We start from the raw sequence: 22,933 nt of genomic DNA on the forward strand, positions 1-22,933 counted from the left end.
CTTTTTGTTTTGGGCCCTTGATGAAACCAAACAGATGAGAACGAGTGTCAGACCAAGCCAGGGATCTGTGAGAACGGGCGCTGCCTCAACACTCTGGGGAGCTACACCTGCGAGTGCAATGACGGGTTCACCCCCAGCCCCACCCAAGATGAGTGCCTGGGTGAGTACCTCCACCCCACACTGGGATGCTTGAGACCCGGGTCTCTGCTTGGAAAATAAGAGAAAATGTCAAAATTGAGGAAGGGTTAAATGTTCATATTTTGGAGATGACTTAGTGACTGTGATTGTCCCTTGGGCTAAGCACCACCCTGCAGCTAAATTCTTCCTTTACTAATTGTATCACTGAATCACTTGCTTGGAATTTCTTTGTTGGCTGCCTTTGTTGAGCCCTTGGTGACCAGCCTCCATTTCCAAGTTTCTCTGCCCCTCTTGCAATAGCATGACTATTATGGCTATTTCTCCATCTTTTGGGGAGCACATAGAGTTATAAGCTTGTCTAGGCCGATGCCTTTCTACCAATTTACTGAATTTCTTGTCTTGTTTCCTTCAGACGTCATCTTTCCTCTCTCACTGCTGTCTCCAGCTTTCCCTTCTCGCCCCTTCTTGCCCAGGGTAAAGTGTTACATTCTTTTTGGTTTTTATATCTGACCAAATTCTTAATACCCGAGTTTGCTCATAAAATTCTCTAAATCCTCTTTGCTTCATAATGTACCTTCCAGACAACCGGGAAGGGTACTGCTTCACAGAGGTGCTGCAAAACATGTGTCAGATCGGCTCGAGCAACAGGAACCCTGTCACCAAGTCTGAGTGCTGCTGCGACGGAGGCAGAGGTTGGGGTCCCCACTGTGAGATCTGCCCTTTCCAGGGCACCGTGGCTTTCAAGAAACTCTGCCCCCATGGCCGAGGATTCATGACCAATGGAGCAGGTACTTGATTTATCATGCAAAATTACTTTCAAGGAAACTATTTCTCTGTGAAATACAGATTAGAATGTGTAATCTATGATATGGGGCCTAGGTTGAGTTGCTTATTTGAGATTAACAAGAACTCTTCATTATAGTGTTTTAGACATTCAAGTTCATTTGCCAAAGTGTCAGTGGTCCACTAGAAGAAGTTGTGTGCACTTGGACCCCTGCCTCTGCATAGCAAGAATCTTCAACTATTTAAATAGAAGTTTTCTGTAAATCAGTTGTAGGTTACTCAGATAATTTTTTAGATAACTCTTTTGACATAAGTGATTGCTAAATTCAGTCCACCAATAAGTATGTATTTTAACTCATAAAATTATCTAAAACATATAGCATCAAAAATCATAAATAATGATGTTATGCCAGCAGTTAGACACAATTGCATCTTTAAGCACAAGCTGCTTCAACCAGGAGGAGGTAAGGAGGCTGTTCAGTGTCTCAGGCCTGTCACTGTATATTTCCATGTTTAGCAATGGTTTTTAGTTCATAAAAGGACTGAGAAAATGAGAGAGTTGGGTTTGTTTGTTTGTTTTTGTCATTGTTGTTGCTGTTTTTTACGGGGTTTGTTTTGTTTTATTGAGCTCCTTGGGAAGAGGAAATTGTAGGTGAGAAAGAAAAGAGTTTTAAAAGGTTTTGTTTTTCTGTTAGAAAGATGTGGCAGAAAGCCGACTAGTGAAACTGGGTGTGGTAAAAGACAGAAGTGGACAGATAGGATGGAGTGACCAAAAGCAATTTATGCTTCTTTGGAGGATGTCAAAATGAGGTGGTGGAAAAGACTCATTTCCTGAGACCAAAGAGAAGTGTGCTAAATGACACTTCAGAGTAAACCTGGAAAGGTCAGGCACACCCAGCCATTGATATAGAATGGTTATTTGGCCATCAGGGGCTGATAACTCGCGTGCAAACTACTTGTCTTGGCACAGGAAGGAGAAAGATGGGTCAAAAGGTGAAGAACAGTGGCTTTAATGCTCAGCAATGCACACTGACCGAGTCAACGGGTGGAGCCCTGAATAAGAGTCTCTCCTCCACCCCAGAGCCCTGGTTCATCTCCTTCCTCAGCAAAGGAAGGAAGTTGATCCCATTTCCCCAATATTACCTAATTAGATATTCTTCAGAATTAACTTCAAACACAACAGGGAGAATGTAAAAGAATTTTTTTTTATTCTGAACATGCAATATTAGAGGGGGAATGGAGTTTCCCTATCAAAAGGGCCCACTGCTGTGATTTGATTATGATATGTCAGCAGTGGGCAAGCTTGATGGCACAAGACAGCAAAAAAACCATGTGTCTAAGTGGGGCGTTGTTTGAGCGGTCCAGAAGAGAAAAACAATATAAATTTAGAAGAGCAATTATTTTTAAAAGTTTTCCTCTAGCCTGATCAGTTTGTCACAATGGTCTCACGAAGATATTAGTCTGCATTTCAATATAACCACTATTGCATATGAAATTTATGCTGACATCTCTTTGGTTTAATTTGATAGGACCATAATATAAATTCAACACAATCTGTTAGAATTTACACTGAAGTGACCCCTATATAGTCATGCTGGCCATTTAATAATAATATCTTTATTATTTAAATTTATATTTATTAACTTACAGATATTGATGAATGCAAGGTTATTCATGATGTTTGCCGAAATGGAGAATGTGTCAATGACAGAGGATCATATCACTGTATCTGTAAAACTGGCTATACTCCAGATATAACTGGGACTTCCTGTGTCGGTGAGTGCTCTAAACAAAATCCAGAGTTTAAAGAACTCAAATCACTCAAGTCCATTGTTCACGTACAAAGAAGGAAAGAAAACTTTATGGACTTTTTATAATTCAAGAAGAAAATTCACAAATACAGAATCCTTTCAGAAAATAAAGATGCTACTCAAATATTTCCATGGAAACAAAAGGTTTTTTGAACAACCATCCATTGCCCACTTCCCGCACAGGCAATGGAGTCAGGGTCACTCCGTGTGAATTGGGCTGACAACGAAAAGACCACACAAACACAGAAGTACCTTTTTCGGGGGTCAGAGATGGCTCTGAGACCTGAGCCCCCACACTGGAGGGCAAGGGAATCAGGGAAGGCAAGAGGCAAGAGAGTGAGCGCACCCCAAACCCTTGTTTTTATTTAGGGGAAAGACATTGGATAGAAAATTCCACCCAAATAAGGCAAGGGATTGTGTTACAGCAAACACCATTGGGTGATGCCCACTCCAAGAGCTGTACTTCCTTTCCTTTCGAAGATGAGGGCCCACCTGCCTCCCCTCGCACTGTGTGCAATGCAGTTCCACAACCCCATTACTCAAGGCTAAGAGGGTGTGCTCAGCTCCAGTTCAGGGTGGCCCCCCACAACCAGATTTCAACATTTCTAGGTGGCTTTAAGTTTCATGACATAAGAATTAGTATTAATCTTTAAAGTTGAGATAGAAGACCAGTATTGAATTATCCTTTATCACAAATTCTGGTGGTTTATTCCTGAGTGGAAATTTTAGGTATGCAAAAACGGAAAATCCCCAACTAAAAATCTTAACAAACTGTTATTTCATAGGAAAGGGTAGGACAGTGATCAAAGGCAACAAATAAACAGAGTTTATTTTTACCCCTAAGCTAAAATTCTTTATTAAACCCAGTGAATGTTCAACATTTAGATGTCTGTTTAGATGGGCAGTCACACTGTATCTCTTTAACCATAGATCTGAACGAGTGCAACCAGGCTCCCAAACCATGCAATTTTATCTGCAAAAACACAGAAGGGAGTTACCAGTGTTCCTGTCCGAAAGGCTACATTCTGCAAGAGGATGGAAGAAGCTGCAAAGGTAAAGTAGAATTTGCCCTTCCTGATCCCCTTGCCCATTCACCTGCCACATCATCACATTCCTTGTGCCTAGGAGGAATCCATAAACAAGCCAAAAGACCTCTGCTCTACAAGCAAGAAGTTCTTCCCTGGGGGTAGCGCCTTTGTAGGAAGTTGATCCCTGAGAGAGGGAGGTTGCAGAGGATCAGTGGCAGCAGTCACGTCACTGGATACCCACAGTCATCCCAGGGGCCATTCGCATGCCACATTTTTTATCCATTCATCTATTGAAGGGCATCTAGGTTAGTTCCACACTTTAACTATTGTGAATGATGCTGCTATAAACATTGATGTGGCTGGGTCCCTGTAGTATGCTGTTTTTAAATCCTTTGGGTATAGACCAAGGAGAGGGATAGCTGGGTCAAATGGTGGTTCCATTCCCAATTTTCCAAGAAATCTCCATAGTGCTTTCCATATTGGCTGCACCAATTTGCAGTCCCACCAGCAGTATATAAGTGAACCTTTTTCCCCACATCCTCACCAACACTTATTGTTGTTTGTCTTCATAATAGCTGCCATTATCATTGAAGTGAGATGAAATCGTAGAGTAGTTTTGATTTGCATTTCTGTAATTGTTAGCGATGATGAACTTTTTTTCATATATTTGTTAAAATCCCAGGGGCCATTCAGGTGAGTCTCAGAGTTGTCTGTAACCTCGCTCCAAGACTCTCTGTTGAGGCCAATTCTTAATTGATTACCTCCACTCTGCTTTCTATTTTTTGCAGTTATGCTGTCTTAATTATTCAAAAATTGTATAGTCTCAATCTCCAGCAAAGTACAGCTTTAGAATAATCAGTGTCACGATCCCAGAAGACATTGTGCCTGATTAATTAAACACCATGTCCAGATTTTTTGGTCTGCAAATGAAAACCATTCCTGCCTTCTAGGAGCTTACCTGAAGGATAAGAATTAAAAAACAGCACAACTCTGGGCAGGAATCCCTTCTCCACTAGAAGTTACCCTTTGAGAATTCTTTTTGTGTAAATTTATTCCTGTAAATATCTTCCTCAACAATAAGAACTCCATATTGAGTGAGTGGCATAAATGAGTTATTCTTAAGGATATATTTGGGAAAGGAGGGATTTGGAGAAAGAAACGTAGACCTGACGGTAGAACAAGAATTATTGTATTTTCTCAGAGAAGTAAGGGAAGATAAAGGATGGGGTGGAGTGGGGATAGACAGCAGTGAGAAATGGGCCCTAGACCTCTTTCCTGTGTCTGAGTTAAGAGGTATGTGAGAGGATGAAATAAAGGGCAACTGCGTGAGACTATCCTGTACAGCACAAATCCTATATAATCCTGTAGTTTTAGGAAAGGAAGTTGAGAGACCTACTAAAAATTCTAACCATCTTAAATGAAAAGTTGCTCCTTGTTTTGTTCTTCTCAAACATGGAACTCATGCTTTTATGGATCAGGGAGTCCCAGGCAATGTGAGGTTACAACTCAGAGCCAGAATTTTATCCATGTAAATGAAACAAATTCAAGGGAAAGAATACCTCTCATTGTGTGTGCTATCTGTAACAAAATAAATTTTCAAGATTTTCGTAACCTCTAGTGGCACAAAATCCTCAAAAAGTTCCTAGCAATTAAGAGATTCAGAAATGGAAATTAAATGCATAGTGGTCATTATGTTCTTTCACAAAGGAAAAAAAAAGCATTAGTAAATCCCTCTTTATGGCTTTAGGAATGCAGAAAGCAATTATATGATTTTTACACATTCATTTACAAGATAAGTCCCTTTCTCCCCTTTTCCTCCTAACCAAATTTCTCCACATATTTACCATGGCTGACTAAAAATCAAAATAAGTGGTACAGACATATATCCCATTGAAATTGCGAAGAAAGAGGCTAGAAGGACTTGGGAGCATCTTCCCTGTAAAAGAAGGGGGGTCCAGTTAAGAGGAAAGGAGGAGGGAAAAGACAGAGGTGAGAACAGCAAGTGTTGCTGTTCTTAATTGTGTCACATTTATGAAGTGGCATTGTTTTAAGAAATCATAGAGTTGCCTCTCTCACCTGGTACAGGTGAGCATCAGTGAATGTGTGATGGTGCTTTAGCAAGGTTCCTAGGGCCCTAGAGAGGGAAAGCTGGTCCATGGGTTCTGAGAGACCTGAACATGGGTCAGCCTCTCTAAACCATGGAGTACAGCATGGGCTCCATTTTCAGGGAAGTCAGCCCTGGTACAAACATGGGGAGGTTCTCTCAGGGTAGGTCCACTCCAGCTGTCACACGAGCCAGGATGTAGGCACAGTGGAGCAGATGCAGTCACTAACAAATCTAGAACTGAGCTGCAACTCCAAAAGTCCTCTGAGAGGTGGGTGCTTGGTAGCTGAATTTGTGACAAAGCATGTCTGAATACACAGCTGGTTTAAAAATATTTACTAACTGGAGTGAGATGAAAGCTTAGAGTAGTTTTGCTTTGCATTTCTCTAATTGCTAGCGATGATGAACATTTTTTTCATATATTTGTTGATTGATTGTATACCATCTTCTGAGAAGTGTCTGTACATTCCTTGGCCCATTTATTGATCGGATTATTTGGGTTTTTTTGTTTGTTTGTTTTGGTTTTTTTTTTTTTTGGTGCTTAGCTTTTTGAGTTCTTTAAATACCCTAGAGATTAGTGCTTTATCTGATATGTGAGGGGTAAAGATTTGCTCCCAAGATGTAGGCTCTCTATTCACCTCACAGATTGTTTCTTTTGCTGAGAAGAAACTTTTTAGTTTGAGTCCATCCCATTTATTGATTCTTCATTTTAATTTTTGCACTCACTGCAGTCATAATGGCAGCAATTATAAAGACAAACAACAATAAGTGTTGGTGAGGATGTGGGAAAAAAGGTACACTCATCCACTGCTGGTGGGACTGCAACTTGGTGCAGCCAATATGGAAAGCAGTATAGAGATTCCTTGGAAAACTTGGAATGGAACTACCATTTGACCCAGCTATTCCTCTCCTCGGTCTATACCTAAAGGACTAAAAATCAGCATACTATAGGGACACAGACACATCAATGTTTATAGTAGCACAATTCACAATTGCTAAACTGTGGAAGCAACTTAGATGCCCTTCAATAGATGAATGGATTTTAAAAATGTGGCATATATACACAATGTAATATTATTTACAATAAAAGAGAATAAAATCATGGCATTTGTAGGTAAATGGATGGAGTTAGAGAAGATAATGCTAAGTGAAGTTAGCCATTCCCAAAAAATCATATGCTAAATGTTTTCTCTGATATAAGGAGGATGATTCGTAGTAGGGTAGGGAAGGGGAGCATGGGAGGAATAGACAAACTCTAGATAGGGCAGAGAGGTGGGAGAGAAAGGGAGGGGCAGGGGATTAGAAATGATGGTGGAATGTGATGATCATTATTATCCAAAGGACATGTATGAAGACATGAATTGGTGTGAGTATACTTTGTGTACAACCAGAGATATGAAAAATTATTCTCTATATGTATAATAAAAATTGTAATGCATTCTTCTGTTATATATAAACAAAAAGTAATTTTAAAAAATTACTAAAATTCAACCAAAAGCTAGACATTTTAAAATACTTTTGTAGTTCAAAATGAGCCTAGAAGTTGAGACTATGAGGAGAGAAGCCCAGTTATATTAGAGAAGGTTTATGAGTTGAGAAATAATGTTCAATAAATATTGTAGTCAGCATTTTCTAAAATGCTCTTAGCATATCAGATGAAAGTTTTGTTTTTGTTTTTGTTTTTCCCTTTCCCGTATTTCCTTCTGGATTGCTCAATTTTGTTTTATCCAAAGGAGAATCCCTAACCAAAGAAGTCAGAAATTTTTGACTACTTCATTTGAGTAGATTAAAAACAGCAAACAGAAAAGGGCTAAACAAATTAATTTCCAGCCTCAACATTTCTTTTTATGTTTCAACTTAAATGCATCTTTTCAGTTCTCTAGAAATTTTTCAGGATCAGTTTTTCCTTCACTTTCTAGTTTGTTTAAAATGTTAGAATGAATTTGAAATTCCTTTGTTGAAAAATTCCTACATTGCTAAAGGGAATTGGGTTAGCCTTGGGTCATACAAAGAGCTATCTTATTTTTTGTATTAATTAATTAATTTATTTATTTTGTCTAGATTGAAACCTCATTTTATCTTTCAATGTCTAATCGCCAGGGTTCTTTCTAGCCATTTTCTGTGTTTGTGTTCTGGCCAGTGTCATGTAAGAATTACAAATCAAAACTTAGGGCTGCTACCTAGTTTTTACCTGCCCAACTCCAATGCCATCTTGCATTTTCTTGTAGATCTTGATGAGTGTGCTACTAAGCAGCACAACTGCCAGTTCCTGTGTGTTAACACCATTGGCGGCTTCACTTGTAAATGTCCTCCTGGATTTACCCAGCACCACACTGCCTGCATTGGTAAGTAGAAGAGAAAAAAGCCCTATATGAATCATAGCTATTCACTTAGGGGTTATTTTCTACTCTCTCTGCTGGTGGAATAAGAAAACAAAAATATTGAAAAATGTGTTTGTGTGTGTGTGTGGACATATATAAGGGTTATTGGTCTTATTTAGCCTATTCTAAATCATTGAGTCCCTTTCCTTTTTTTAATATTTTTTAGTTGTAGTTGGACAAAATACATGTATTTTATTTATTTATTTTTATGTGGTGCTGAGGATCGAACCATGTGCTAGGCGAGCCCTCTACCACTGAGCCACAACCCCAACCTTGTTCCTTTCTTTTAAACAGTACCAAGAGCACTTTGGGGAATTTTAATCCTGTTTTCCCCCTCTGCTTCTCATAGATAACAATGAATGCACCTCTGACATCAACCTGTGTGGCTCTAAGGGCATTTGCCAGAACACTCCTGGAAGCTTCACCTGTGAATGCCAGCGGGGATTCTCCCTTGACCAGAGTGGTGCCAGCTGTGAAGGTGGGTGGAGTCCTCAGTTGCGTCCACCTGGTGGACCCTTGTGGAGATGGCCTACGTGGCTATCAGCACCTTCAATCATCATTTTCTATGAGATGTCAGGGCTGAGCTCAGGGGCAGCACCCAAACATTTTGCCTGGTTTGCATAGGTCCCATACCTTAGAGATTCATGCTTGGTTGTATTTATAACATGCTTTTTTTTGTTTGTTTTTGTACTAGGGATTGAACCCAGGGGTGCTCAACCACTGAGGCACAACCCCAGCCATTTTTTTGTATTTTATTTTGAGATAGGGTCTCAGTTGCTTAGTTAGGGCCTCACTAATTTGCTGAGACTGGCTTTGAACTTGTGATCCTCTGGCCTTAGCCTCCTGAGCCACTGGGATTACCAGCGTGCATCATGGCGCCCAGCTATAACATACTCTTCCTAGGTATAACAAAACTTTTCTGCTTAGTTAATAATGTCATCTAATGGGAATAACTCAGTCAAGAAAAACAGCTAGATTCCTGGTTATTGTGTCCTGAGCCATAAAGGAATTTCCCCAATGTGCACTAAACATATAAGGAGTAACTCTTCTATTAATAGGTAATTAAAAGTTTAAATGACATTTTTAGGATTTTATTTTTGCATTGACACCTTTTGACTTCTAATTCTAGTGCAGGTAAAGGAACACAATAATGTATAGAGCTGTCCCACAGAATGCTTTGAGCTTTGCACAAATTTCAACATGATCTTTATTTGTAGACTTTACTGGGAATCCCCAAATGTTTTTCTTCTTAGACTTAGTAAAAGCTCCATAGTAGATATTCTTGAAGTTTTTGGGTGGTAGAATAATTTTTTAGGAAACAGATTCTCATTAGAATTGCCATTTACCTCCACATGCATATACCTGTTGCTTCAGAGAGTGACTCCGAGATCAGTGTTGATGTGGCTTAAAGTCAACTCTACTTCTTTTTCAGATGTGGATGAGTGTGAAGGCAACCATCGCTGCCAGCACGGCTGCCAGAACATCATTGGAGGCTATAGGTGCAGCTGTCCCCAGGGCTACCTTCAGCACTACCAGTGGAACCAGTGTGTCGGCAAGTAGCCTCTGCTTGTTTCAGTGTATCGCTCTCAACTCCTATGGGGCAAACTTGGCTCTTTCTGAAAACCTTTGTTTGGTTATTGAAGCAACAAGTACTCATTTCAAATTACCCTAACCTGATTAAAACCAAAGGGGAGTAATAGTCTTTGCAAAATAGCAAACTAAGAAAAAATATTATGATGAAGTAGCTTTGAAAGCATCTGTAATGAAATGTCCTTAGAATTCCTTGACTATCAACACCCCCCTGCCTTTCTGGAGCCTTCTAGAACACTTGCACTCTCTTTATATCAGAGGCCAACAAGTTCTACTTCTGACTGAAATATCAGCCAGAGGCTGTTTTGGGTGACTCGTTGGCCTGAAGAAACGGAAGTAGTTCTGTTCAGCCCTACACATCCTTGAGGCAGAAAGCAAACTGCAGAGACAGAATTTTTTCAGGATGGCTAAATTCTTTTGATAATTAAGAGAGATCAACAGACTCCTTCATTAAGTTGAAATGATACAATCTTTGATTCCACAATGTCACGGGAAAATAACTCTTAATACATATCAGAAGGACACCAGAGATGATCTAGCACAAGCCCTTTAATGAGGATCCAGAAGCTCAGGGAAGGAATAAGATGTCTTTTGTTCTTTTATGACATGTCTGGAACTGGAACCCAAGGCCTTTAACTTTCAAGTGCCATGGTCACTTATTTTTTCATTCAGCAAGTATCTAGGAGCACCACCACAAGCTTGGTGCTTGGGTGACCTGTTCTAGTTGATGCATTCTTAGGTATAAAGCCCTCCTTAGCAAAAACTTGAGAAATTATTGCTTCCTGTGCAAATGTTCTACTTTACCCCGAATGAAGACACATTTAGTATGTTTTCACTTACCAAATTGTCTCTCATCTAGTTTGATTCTGTAGGAGACAGTTTTTCAGAGAGGTATATGGGCTGGCTAAGTGGCCCCAGTGCTAGAAGAGTTTAGATTACACAACTGTCTGTGCTATCTGGGTTTAATAAAAACATCTTTGTTCATTATCAACTTAAGGATGGTGGAGGCGGGGGGTCTTTGATTTGGATCAGCAGTTTCTGACATTGCTCACAAAACTTCAGAGTGAACTTCATTGATTCGATACCCAGTATATGAGCCTTTTTGTTATGGTTATGCAGGTTGCTTGAATGAATTTGGAGCTATAAGGAAAATTGTTAAAGAGGACAACTTTAGTCCAGGGATATTAGAGACCGACAGGCTTTGCCCTAGTTGCCTGGAGAATCTGTTTTGGTCCTATGAAGATCATTTCCTGGCTGGATGATCTGAAAGAATAAGTTGATTAGGAAGAAGTCTGGGGATCCTGATGTCCCTCCAAAAGCAAACTGACCTCATAAATCTCAAGAATTAGAGTTCTCCAGAATGAGTACTGCCCTGGGCTTAGAATGGCTTCCTAAGAGCCATGCAGAACAGAACAGATCTGTTGCACCAGCCCCACCTGGATCTCACTCCTATCTGTCCTCAGGTTAACTCTCCCAATGCCTGGGTTTGGAGAAAAGTGCCACTGATTTCATTGCAAATACCAAATTTTAAGCTTGCAGTTGGAGTCAGCCCATTTTTCCCTAGACAAATTTACTAAAAAGAACCTAATCAGACATTTGAATTTTTCCTGCTGGTACTTTCTAATACCACAGCTAACTTACACTCTGAGCTGATACTGGAGCCTCCAATTGTAGAGGTCAAACTGTGGTGCTGTTGATTCACTTTTGTGAAATAGTTTTCAGAGACCTTAATGCTGTTTCAATAAAAGTAGAATTTTCTCCTTTTTATAAAAAGAACAGACCCCTTATCAATTGAAATACCAAATGAAAGAATATGACAAATATTTCAGAGTGTAGAAAAATTCCTTGCAGAGCCATTTGCCCCTGGATACATGGGATGAAAAGGGTTGGAAAAAATGCAGAACACATTCACCAAATTGAGGAGTGTGGATATTGATGAGAAGGTTTGGTGCACAAGTTTTCTAGCTGTAAACACTGAACATCTGCCGATTTCTTACCTTAATCTGTGCTCCACCCCGTCACACCTCTCTGATCCAGATCAGCAAATTTAATTTACACTTTTATTAAATTCTCAAGAGGAAAAAAAAAGTAAAATATGATAGAAAAATTATGAAAGGGAAGGAGGAGAGTTCCTAGTTGGGATGAGTGTTTGTAATAACACAGACAAATTAAGAAGAATTAAGAAGAACCTCAGAGATTATCTAGTCTAACCTCTTTCCTAACATATAAACCCCTCTCCAGCCTCCTCATCATTCCAGTTTGACCTGAAGACCACTTTGAAAGGCACTTATTTTCTCCCCCAGATTGCCCAATCTAGATACAGACAGCTTTAATACTTAGAAATGTCTTTTTTATAAGGGACAAACTTTCCCTCCCCCTAACTTCTAACCAATGGTCCTTTTGCCTTTTGTCAAAAAGCAGAATAAACTAAGCGATGTATTGAGAGATCTTCCCCTTTGTCCACCCATGCCTTATAGGCTTTATTAGTCAGGGTCCCAGAAGAAACACATGGCTGAGCCCAATCCAGAGTGGAGGACAAGGGAACAGAGCTGTAGACACTCCACACAGATCAGCTTCCTGAGAGTGTGCCCTGGAGGGACAGAGAAAAGAGGGCCAGGCCAGGGCTTCTCCCTACCCAAGAAAACACCCTCAGCCCTGGAGTCTGACAGAGGGCTTAGTGCCCTTGGTCTTCATGAGCCTCTATCACACATCTCATCCCTAATTTAAAATTAGGGGAAAAGGAACACAGATAGTGGCCCATTCCACTATTTATATTTTAGATAGCTGTAGCCTCAGGTAGGGGACTTTAGAATCCTTGGATACAGAGGATCTTCAAACAGATATAGTCAAGCTCACACACCCGTAGTTGGAGGGGCAGAGGGAAGGAGGAGAAGGTACAATCAAGCACCCTGCCCCCACCACTTTTACTCACCTATGTTCTAACTTTAAAAAAAAAAAGAATAAAAAATAGATTTATTGGGTGTATTTTTTTTCCATTACAGATGAATATGTCTTAGCAAAGAAGGTAAAGCTAATTATGGGAGAAAGGCAGCACCAATTTAAATGTGAGCGAGTTTCTTGAGAGTAGCAGTGGTGTAAAGAAAATCACCTTTCACAGTCAGAAACAGCTGCCTGTGAAGCTCAGCCTTGCTGCAACCAGCTGTGAGATCAGGAGAAGCTCTCTAAACCTTATCTTCTCTGTTTATAGAACAGGGAATAGGATCCCCACCTCTCAGGACTGTAGGAAGGTTGCCTAAAGGAGTGTGAAACACCTACTATCTTATCTGTTGGTCAGTGGGTATCTAGTAAGGTTCTTTTCCTTCTCTTGCTAAGCAAATATTCACTAAGTGAAGAGCAATCCAATCTACCTGAAGTCACATGAACATGTGCTTGGAAATGGGCTGGAGCAATTAAGAAATGTCTTACCAGCAAGTTTCCAACCTGCCCTACAAAGGCAGGTCTACAAAACTGTATTGGAGATTTCAAAAAAAGTATAAATTGGAAGTAATGAGAAATTCAGTTTTCTTCCTTTGAATTGAATTTTTTAAAGTTAGATTCTTTTCCCTTCTTCTTACCACCAGATTTGGCAGGTCGCTGCGGGTATCCAGTCCTGCAGCATCTGTCTGTCTTGTGGGTTTCCCACAGTTATTGCTCCAGAAGTCTGCACCAAATCTCTTCCAGCCTCAATTAACTTTCAACATGGTTCAGACACTCCGGGAAGGAGGCTGGTTTGGATGCAGTGGGGTGTGCCACTCAGAGATGGGAACAGACATACCAAAAGGCACTATTCATCTCAAGAACAAGCACCTAAGGGCTTTTGCGGATTGTTGAAAAGGAAGTCCAAATGGGGCGGACACTTCCTGCAGAATAATAGTCTTCCCCAAGGCTGCACATCTCGTGAAAGGAGGGCTGAAAGAGCAACCTCCAGGGAAATGTTTTGTCTCTGCTTTTGAGATACTTGTCCCATTGCTGGGCACTTGTGAAGCAAGAGTACAGAGAACTACACAAATTCTTCCTTCCATGACATCCCTGGACCCTGAATCTGAGCTGTGAACCAGCCCCACATTCCTTACTGGGTGTTTGCATGGAGCAGAACTTTACTAGTATTAGTTTCCTATGAGAACTGGAGTCTGCTGCTCCTCAGAATGCCATCCTCCAGTCCTCTCCTCCCAGCACTTTAGACCTCATCTGCCACAATTAGTCATGACATGGCAAGAGGCCGAATCCACGCCCATATCTTGCTCTGTTGTTCTTCTCTCCACCCTGGCCACCCCTGCCTGCCTTCCCCTCCTGAGAGCTTAGCTGGAGGCCAGTGGCCAGCCATAGTGGCCTGGCCCAGACCCCTCATTAGAAATCTCTGGTCAGTGTCACACATCCCTCTCTTCTTGTTTTCCCTGCAGATGAAAACGAATGCCTCAGTGCTCACATCTGCGGAGGAGCCTCCTGTCACAACACCCTGGGAAGCTACAAGTGCATGTGTCCTGCTGGCTTCCAGTACGAACAGTTCAGTGGGGGCTGCCAAGACATCAATGAATGTGGCTCCTCACAGGCTCCCTGCAGTTATGGCTGCTCTAACACCGAGGGTGGCTACTTGTGTGGCTGTCCACCTGGTTACTTCCGAATAGGCCAAGGGTAAGCACTACTCCTCCTGGTTGACAATGCTTGTATTCATACCATATGAGTATATTTAACTCAACATTGCCTGTCTTACGAGAGGAGAACCATACTGTTTGTTCCCTTAGGTTATTTTATTTGTAAGGGGGCATCTGGATTTCTGAAGATCTCTAGAACATCGAACTAATGAAACTGTATTATAAATTTCTCACTGTGTGACTTCTCAGTCCCATTCTCTTGATCTTCAGATCTTGTTGGGAAGTTATTCTTCTCTCCATGGCACAACTGGACTCAGGCTGCCCACTGTTGGCTGACCCTTGTGCTGGGGCAGGCAGGATCCTCTCCTAGCTTCACATGCCCTCTTGTCCAGCTCCCACGAGGATAAGTCATACAGAGAACTAGTCCAGATAATATAACTGAGCATTAAACATTGAGTTGAAGTAATTAAGGTATTTTCCAGGTAGAAAATTTCACCAAATTTTAGCAAGGTATGGTGGCACATGCCATAATCCCAGCAATTCAAGAGCCTGCAGCAGGAGGATCACAAGTTTGAGGACAGTCTGAGAAACTTAGCAAGACTCTGTCTCAAAGTAAAACAAAGGAAAGAAGAAAAGGGCTTGGGATATAACTCTGTGGTAAAGCACCCTGGGTTCACTCCCCATAACTAACTAAATAAATAAATAAATGTCATCTAAGAAAAAAAGAAAAGAAAGTCTCACTAAATTATATGCATGTATATGTGAGAGTTGGAACAGGGAAGGCATTTTTTAATTCAACTCAATGATTTCAAACTTTAGAGGTAAGTTTTCAAAGTTTAGATATTTTCCCCTGCTGAATTAATCTGACTTGGGTGTCCATCTAGTTTTAGCTATCCTGTAAAGAGTTCTGACTTCACTTTTCAGTTAGGAACACACAGACACTAAATCTACATGAACTCCTGCATACTCTCCTCATTTACACACACACATGCACCCACAGAGTTACATATTCACACACACACATATACACACTCATACCAAATTATTGGTTTAGTGGTCTTGGATTCCTGGACATGTAAGCATCTAGTGATTTGTTGTGGGTCTGGTTAAACTTGAAGATTAAAAGAATGTTTCCTGGGAGAGTATACAGGATGCCAGCAACAGAACACAAATTCCCCAGGTGGTGGTGTCTGACTCTCGGTCCATTCATACTTAATGCCAGAACATTTTTCCCAGCAAAAATTGTGACACTCCAAATTGGCTTTTGGCCAGTGGGATTTTAGTCACACTTCTTATAAGTGGTGCTCTTGGGATATGAAAAGAAGTTCTGAGAAAAGAATCAAAGCCTGAATATTTTGATTCTTCCAATAACTTAATCATTATGAGAATGAGCATATATCATTTCATCCATTTTATTGTTTCTAGCATTTTATTGTTTTATTATTTCATATTGCAAGGTAAACAAGGAAGAAAATGTATTGGACCTGAGCAAGATTGTGGAAAATAGTAGGAACCTATAAATTGCTATGAAACACAACAAATATTTTGCTCATTGGTATTGTAATTTGAATCCTAAGGTCATACAGGGAAAATGAGTTGTAAAGAGTAGGTCAACTATTTCAGAAAAATAGATAAGTGATATTTGGTCTACATTTAGCTGCATTAGTAGAAATCTACCCTTTATAACAGTTTTGGCTTCTACTCACTAGAGTGGATTCTACCCCAAAATAAAGACTTTTTAAAGGATCATTCAAATGTTTCAACACATTTGGAAAGGGGAACCTGATAAATACACATTCCAAGTGGCCTCTGAAATAGTAAGCAGAATAACAAAACAAGGTACTTGTGAAACATGCAAGCCTCACTCCATAACTTGGCTTTGATAATTGAAAGGCAAAGAAAAACAGCTGAACTGGATCTCTCCTGGGCATGGGTTTGTTTATCCAGCTTCACATGAGTCAAAGCCAATGGCCCTAGTGGTTTTGAATGACTTGAAACAGTTTCCCACACTTGGGCAAGCTCTGATTCTTCAAGCATTTTATATGTTGATATATAATATAGTGTAGTATATGTGTAATACACATTGCACATCTTCACAGTTTATTACTAAATTAACCCTCAATTATTTCTTATGACTTTCTTACCTAGAGTAAGTAAAAATGAGAGGTCAAAGACTAGAAGTGGTTGCTTGGGGGCTTGAGTGAGGAAAGGTGGTGTTGGCAGTAGAAAAGGCCAAGAACTTGGACAGTGAACCCAGGAACACAGAGAGCTAAGGAAGGAACACTCTGAACTTACAATAACCTTCTCAAACCAGCAGGGGGCAGTGGTAGTGGTGGTGGTGGTAGTAGTAGCAGTAGTAGTAGTAGAAGTAGTAGTAGCAGTAGCAGTGAGAACTGACAAGTTCTAACCACAACAAGGTCAAAGTAGAGAATGAAGAACAAATACAGTGTCCAGGCAAGATGCCCCAAACATGGCCCATTCGTCCAAGTCCTTGATGTTTCCTGGAGGTGGAGATGGGAAAAGACCTTTCTCACATGCATAGAGTCTGGTTCACAAAAATAAGGCATATTTATTTAACCTGGCAACTCACCTAGTCTCCCTTCATCCCCCATTCTTCTTTGGTTTTCAATCTGTATCCCCTCCCCTGAACAAGTATTACAAAATTCCTACCCTGGTTGGTTTGGGAAATGAAGGGATAAATAAATATGCAAAACAGCATCTTGAGATGTAATAGAAAAAATCAATAAACTCACAAGACTGGGAATGAGAGACCCAACATAGAAGACCTTGGTGTGGTTCTAGCACCAGCTGATCATCCAACGGACAAATAGTCAACGTGCTCAGATCAGGCTTCTCCAGAATTCTCATATGGCATCCCTTGTGTCCTGGTTTTAATGAAAAACGCTTATGCTCTCTTTTTGATGCAGGCACTGTGTTTCTGGAATGGGAATGGACCGAGGAGGCTCAGATGCACCTGTCAGTGGTGAAATGGATGACAATTCACTTTCCCCAGAGGCTTGCTATGAGTGTAAGATCAATGGCTACCCCAAACGAGGCAGGAAACGAAGAAGTGCTAATGAAACAGATGCCTCCAATATCAAGGTAGGTCAGAAGGTTTCTCCTGCTGTATCCTATTGTGGAAACCCTTCCCAGATTCCTGTGGTTTCCTCTAAGGATGCTCCAAAGTGTGAAAAACCTCCCCAGGGAGAAAATCCAGACATTCCCTGAGCTCTGGGCTGCATTTTATAAGAGGTTGTGAGGCTTTTTGAAGTTTCTTACTCTTTTCGGGAGTGGCCATCCGAAGGTTTTCACATACTTACTCATTTCCTCTGTCTGGCCAAAAAGAAAGTCAAACACCCACCCAAAGTCTGCTGAAAGGACAAGGCCTGAGATCCAGGACAGCAAGTGGGCAGAATGGTGAAGTGACATAGTGCTCCCTACATAGGGACGCCAAGTTCCAAAAGCTAGAGGCTCCTCTACTGAAAGGAACCATGTGGAGTGTGAGGGAACTTGGACTGTAGACAAGAACAACACAGAGCTCAAGCAGCCTGGCTTTCTTTGCCTGCGGCTGCAGCAGCCTCTCAGTCAACTCGGAAATGCACAGATATTCACCCAGCCCTCTGGCTCCTGGCCGGAAAATCCAGCACATGTGGTCCCAGAGAGGCAAGGAAGAAGCCAGGTGAAAAGCATTGACTATTAGCAGGTCATCACAGTCAGGAAGTAGGTTCCTAGGTGTGTCCTGAGGAGGGGGTGGTATTGCGTCAGTGAACAAAATTAAAAGAGACTGATTCTTAGTATCAGCTCTACAACCACCTGCTGTGGTTTGGGAAATGAGATTAGTCTTTGGAAAGAAAATAATCTATTAGAACAGCAGTTCTCAAACTTGAGCATGTCTCTGAATCACCTGGAAGGGTTATTAACATGGAATGCCGGGAGACACGCCCAGGGAATTTGATTCAGTAGGTCTGGGTGGTGCTGAGAATTTGCACATCTAACAGATTCCCAGGTGATGCTGATACTGCTGGTTCAGAAACATACAAGTGGTTTCAAAGACAATGACTTCCTTCCTGAGTTCAGTTTAACAGTTTTTAGTATTATTAATATGTGCTAATTTAAAAACATTTGTGGTTTAAACAAAGTGCTTGATGAATGTGCATTTTCACCACAGCATGTACAACATGAACAGAAATTTGCATTAGCCTAAGAGTCTATTCCCTTTTTCTTTAATATGAGAACGAAGTGGCATATTTACACAGAATTTAGAACATTTTCGTATCTCCCCAGGATCTGTCTGAAACAGAAGCCAACGTGAGTCTTGCAAGTTGGGATGTTGAGAAGACAGCCACCTTTGCTTTCAATATTTCCCATGTCAGTAATAAGGTCCGAATCCTAGAACTCCTTCCAGCCCTCACAACTCTGACGAATCACAACAGATACTTGATTGAGTCTGGAAATGAAGATGGCTTCTTTAAAATCAACCAAAAGGAAGGGATCAGCTACCTCCACTTTACCAAGAAGAAGCCAGTGGCTGGAACCTACTCGTTACAAATCAGTAGTACTCCTCTTTACAGAAAGAAAGAACTTGACCAGCTACAAGACAGACATGACAAAGACTACCTCAGTGGTGAACTGGGTGATAATCTGAAGATGAAAATTCAGATTTTGCTTCATTAATTCACCATCCAGAGACCAAATAATTAAAAGAAAAACAACTATAGATAGGTAGAATTACATTCCTCCCCCCATCAGAATCTTCATATTATAGGTACAGTCTTTCACCAAGTAAATTTTTATAAATAAGCACTATTCTTGTATTACAAAAGCAAGGTACAGGCGGTTACCCTAGTTGAACAACCACTTTCTCAGGCTTCTCATATGTGTAGCTAAGCTACCTGGTCATGTGTTGATTCTTGAAAATTGGGACCTGTATATCCACTGGGGGGTTTTGGCCCATCTTGCCAATGTGTCCCTCCCAGCAGGTGGACAGGAATGTGCTTTCATTTGATGGACTATTCTGTTGTTATTGGGGTTTTTTTTTTCTTCAAATTTTGAAACTCTGCTTCTCCAAATACAAGTATTAGATTGGCCATTTATCATACCTATTTGGTGCTAGTAAATTTTCAAACTAGATTTATAAATGCACTGTAATATTTACACAACCTAGAAACCAAATTGCAAGTCTCCAGTTCAAATACTTCATTAATTTCAATCAACCAAAGTTAGTTCAATAGCTTATCTCAGTTATGAGTATAATACATTTCATGTAAATTAAGTGTGTGTATACTGTAATCGTGCTATTTTTTATCATTGAAACATTTATAAACTAGAATAATAATGCCCTTAATGTGAGGGTTTGTAATGGTGCTTATTAAGACCAAAGACTTGTTAAATGTCTACACCAAGTGGTAATGGAATTTCTGTGACTGGCCCACATGTGCACTGAGGTTGGGAAGGACCAGGAACCCACCTCAGCAGCCAGAGGATTACCAGTGCACCCTTCGTCGCAGCATGTGCAATATGCCAAAATTACTCTAGGTCATTCCTGTCAGCAAGGGGTCAATGTCATAAGTGTCACAATAAAACAATCTCTTCTTTTTTTTAGTTTACCCCTCGGCTTTGTGTTCTTGCATGGATTTGGGGTTGGAGGGGCCTTTCTGGAGGCTAAATAAAGTCTCCTGGATTTAAATTATTCTGGGGTCTGTTATTTATGGATAATAAAGGTGCCATATGTATAACCACTAGAAGAACAAATGAAAACATCTGAATTAGTCCCTTACTGTATTCATTAAAGATGGCAGAGTGCTGGTCATATTAACCTCACTTACTAATAAGAAATTTAGACTATCATTACTAAAACATGATCTCATTAATCCTGAGACTTTATAAACTCCCAGATTTAAATACTTCCAAATATGAAGTTGTCATTGTCTTAGATCACTCAAATTTCATTAGAGAAGATTTATGCCCCTTTCCCTCAAATACCCAGTGTTGGCAAGACTTAGGTGTTTCATCTTTTTTCCCTAAACATCTGTTGTTGGTCAATGCTAGCCTGATTACAAAAGACTAATGTCAAATCAAATCCAATTGAATGCTATAACTCTTGGTTTCTAAATGTCCTAATTTGAAAATGCTGTTTTATTTTAGTGCAATACTGAACTGTTAAGCTCATGTGGTTGATATGAGGTAGTTTTTGAAATCCCTAAGTGTATTGAAAGAATTCTATGGTAGTGGAAATAAGGTAAATTAAGATTATTGCTCAAAGGGGGAAAACTACAAGACATAGGAAAGTCCTCTCAAATTCTTTGAAGAGTTAAGCTGAAGAAAATAGAATAGGTATGTTCTGTGTTGTTCCCGAAGGCAAAACCAGGGTAAGCTGATGCAAGTCTCAGTTTAATATGCATCTTCCTAATTATGAGGCTACCGGAAAGGATGCGCTTCCTTCAATGTGGTGAGCTCCTGTCATGAGCTAGCAGAGTGTCAGTCTAGGCTTAATGACAATCACTGGACAAGGATACTTTCTTCCACCTAACAGGTGGGGAACATCTTGAAAATTTTTATTTGTTTGTTTGTTTGATTTTTAATTTCCATCCAAAAACTCTTTCTCATAATAGGTGCTAATAATCATGAGTTGAATGACTTGGAAGGGAGGGACTTGTGCCCTGAATAAGAGGTTGAAATAAAACTTGAAATTTCCTTTTAACTCTAAATCTATGTTCTGTGATAGAAGTGTATTAAAATTGTTAGAGAATATATAGCATATGGTAAACTACAGTTTGCATATGGAAAATGTCTTTGATAATTTAGCCAGAACTGTATTATATTCAATAATGGATTTTCTTTATAACAAACAACAGAAGAAAATGGAGTTGGCACATAGTGGATCACTTTGATATTTTTAATAGTCTAAGTCTGGATTTTATTTATTCCAGAGCCAACGATTTTGAACAGCATATTTTCCATGTTTCTGACTGTAACATAACATTTTCCTCATTGTTCCATCATAAATATTCCTCTTGTCAAAACCCTTTTTAATCCTGAGATTTCAATATGTACCTTTCAATTGTCTGTGATCTTTTAATTTCACTTTCAATAAGCAAGAATTTGGTTTTGTGAACCTCTCAGAAGCTTGAAAATATCTTGTCTCTACCCCTAGCCCATTTCATTTGCCAATAATTATTTTGTAAGTAGGGTTGAAATGAACTCAGCTGGCCTTGTGAGATGTTTAATATGCACAAACAACTACATTTTTGTTCAACAAATAGCGCTTTGCTCAGCCAAAATTGCTTTGGACTTTGCCATTACAAATACTGTTAAACTTCAGAAACCATGTTTGTAAATCAAATGAGCCAACTTGAAGGACAATTAGGTTGATACTATGTTAATATACTTAAAAGTTATATATCTATAAACCATATCTATTAAGACATACATTAAAACCACTACACTACAATCACAGCTTTTCCACAGAATATACTCTATTCTGGATTTAATTTAGTTTTTATTTAATTGAAGTATAGTTCTGTGTTAAAAATGCAATTATTAAATAGTTTAAGGACATTGTTTCTAAAGTTAGAAAATAATTTCTGCTCATGATTAGATAAGTTTTTGCATGCATAGTTGAAGAACATTATTAATTATTTGCCAATTTTAGATACAATTTGAAAAAAGCAAACCAATATATCTTGCTAAAATTTTTTGAAACACAATATAAGCCTAACGTTTATGAGTTATGAGCGGATTCTCAATATTATTTTGACTTTAGAGTTTGAGAAAAATCAGAAGGCTATGAATTTGATTTTGCAAATTCCCATATGTATCCACAACTGGATTCATTTACAAGACTGGGTCTCAATTAAAGTTTCTGACATTGTTACAAATGTCTGAATAAACATAGGGGTCTTGTACATTTGACACCCAACATGGTTTTGTCATAACCTGGCAATATCACAAAATCTGTTATTTCAACTACTAATGAATCCAAAAAAAATTTTTTTGCAAAGAAAATCATAAAGCTTTTTAGGATATGGCTGTTTTGCATCCTTGATCCAAACCTGAATTATGACTCTATAAGTCAATGTCAGTTCATTTTTACATTTGGACAGTGGAAGGTGCATCCTTTTCAATTGAATGAAGTCATAGCAGGTAAGTGGGTGTGATTTGCAGCTAGCTGCTCTTTCTTCATTGTTATATTTCATTCCTGTGACTATTCCCATTTCATAAAGGAATGCAATATTACCCTCTCTATGCCCCACTCTGCCCCTTGCAGAAGAGTTATAGTGCCAGCCAGACACCACAAAAACTTCTATGTACTTCTCAAATCCAGAGCTTGGGTTTGAAGCCAAACAATACTAAGATGGCAACATTAGGCAGAAAGCAGCTGCTCCATTCAGCAGTTTCTGCCTGACTTCCATGTCCCACCTGATGTGCTCTTTGCAGCTGTGCTGGGAGTTTTAGAAATAAGAGGAGATCTGTTTCCTTTTCACCGTAAAATACTCTCCCGGGGAGA

At 39.8% G+C, this 22,933-nt stretch overlaps 1 protein-coding gene across 4 annotated transcripts in view; it reads left to right on the forward strand.

Moving 5' to 3' along the window:
* Positions 1-20,033, forward strand: part of Fbn1 (fibrillin 1) — a 222,372-nt gene extending 202,339 nt beyond the window's left edge. For 3 of the 4 annotated variants that reach the window (XM_078049640.1, XM_078049641.1, XM_078049642.1), the window contains exons 57-66: positions 35-160; positions 720-926; positions 2,572-2,697; positions 3,663-3,785; positions 8,093-8,209; positions 8,595-8,723; positions 9,678-9,797; positions 14,236-14,467; positions 17,355-17,529; positions 18,712-20,033. In XM_078049640.1, the coding sequence (XP_077905766.1) occupies positions 35-160; positions 720-926; positions 2,572-2,697; positions 3,663-3,785; positions 8,093-8,209; positions 8,595-8,723; positions 9,678-9,797; positions 14,236-14,467; positions 17,355-17,529; positions 18,712-19,101 (1,745 nt within the window). In that variant the 3' untranslated portion in view covers positions 19,102-20,033. Of the gene's footprint in view, positions 1-34; positions 161-550; positions 613-719; positions 927-2,571; positions 2,698-3,662; positions 3,786-8,092; positions 8,210-8,594; positions 8,724-9,677; positions 9,798-14,235; positions 14,468-17,354; positions 17,530-18,711 lie in introns of those variants that run through there. The other variant, XM_078049643.1, reaches the window with a different exon arrangement.
* Positions 20,034-22,933: the final 2,900 nt, after the last annotated feature.

Source organism: Ictidomys tridecemlineatus, chromosome 5 (assembly GCF_052094955.1).
Source record: "Ictidomys tridecemlineatus isolate mIctTri1 chromosome 5, mIctTri1.hap1, whole genome shotgun sequence".
Classification (NCBI taxonomy): Eukaryota; Metazoa; Chordata; class Mammalia; order Rodentia; family Sciuridae; genus Ictidomys; species Ictidomys tridecemlineatus.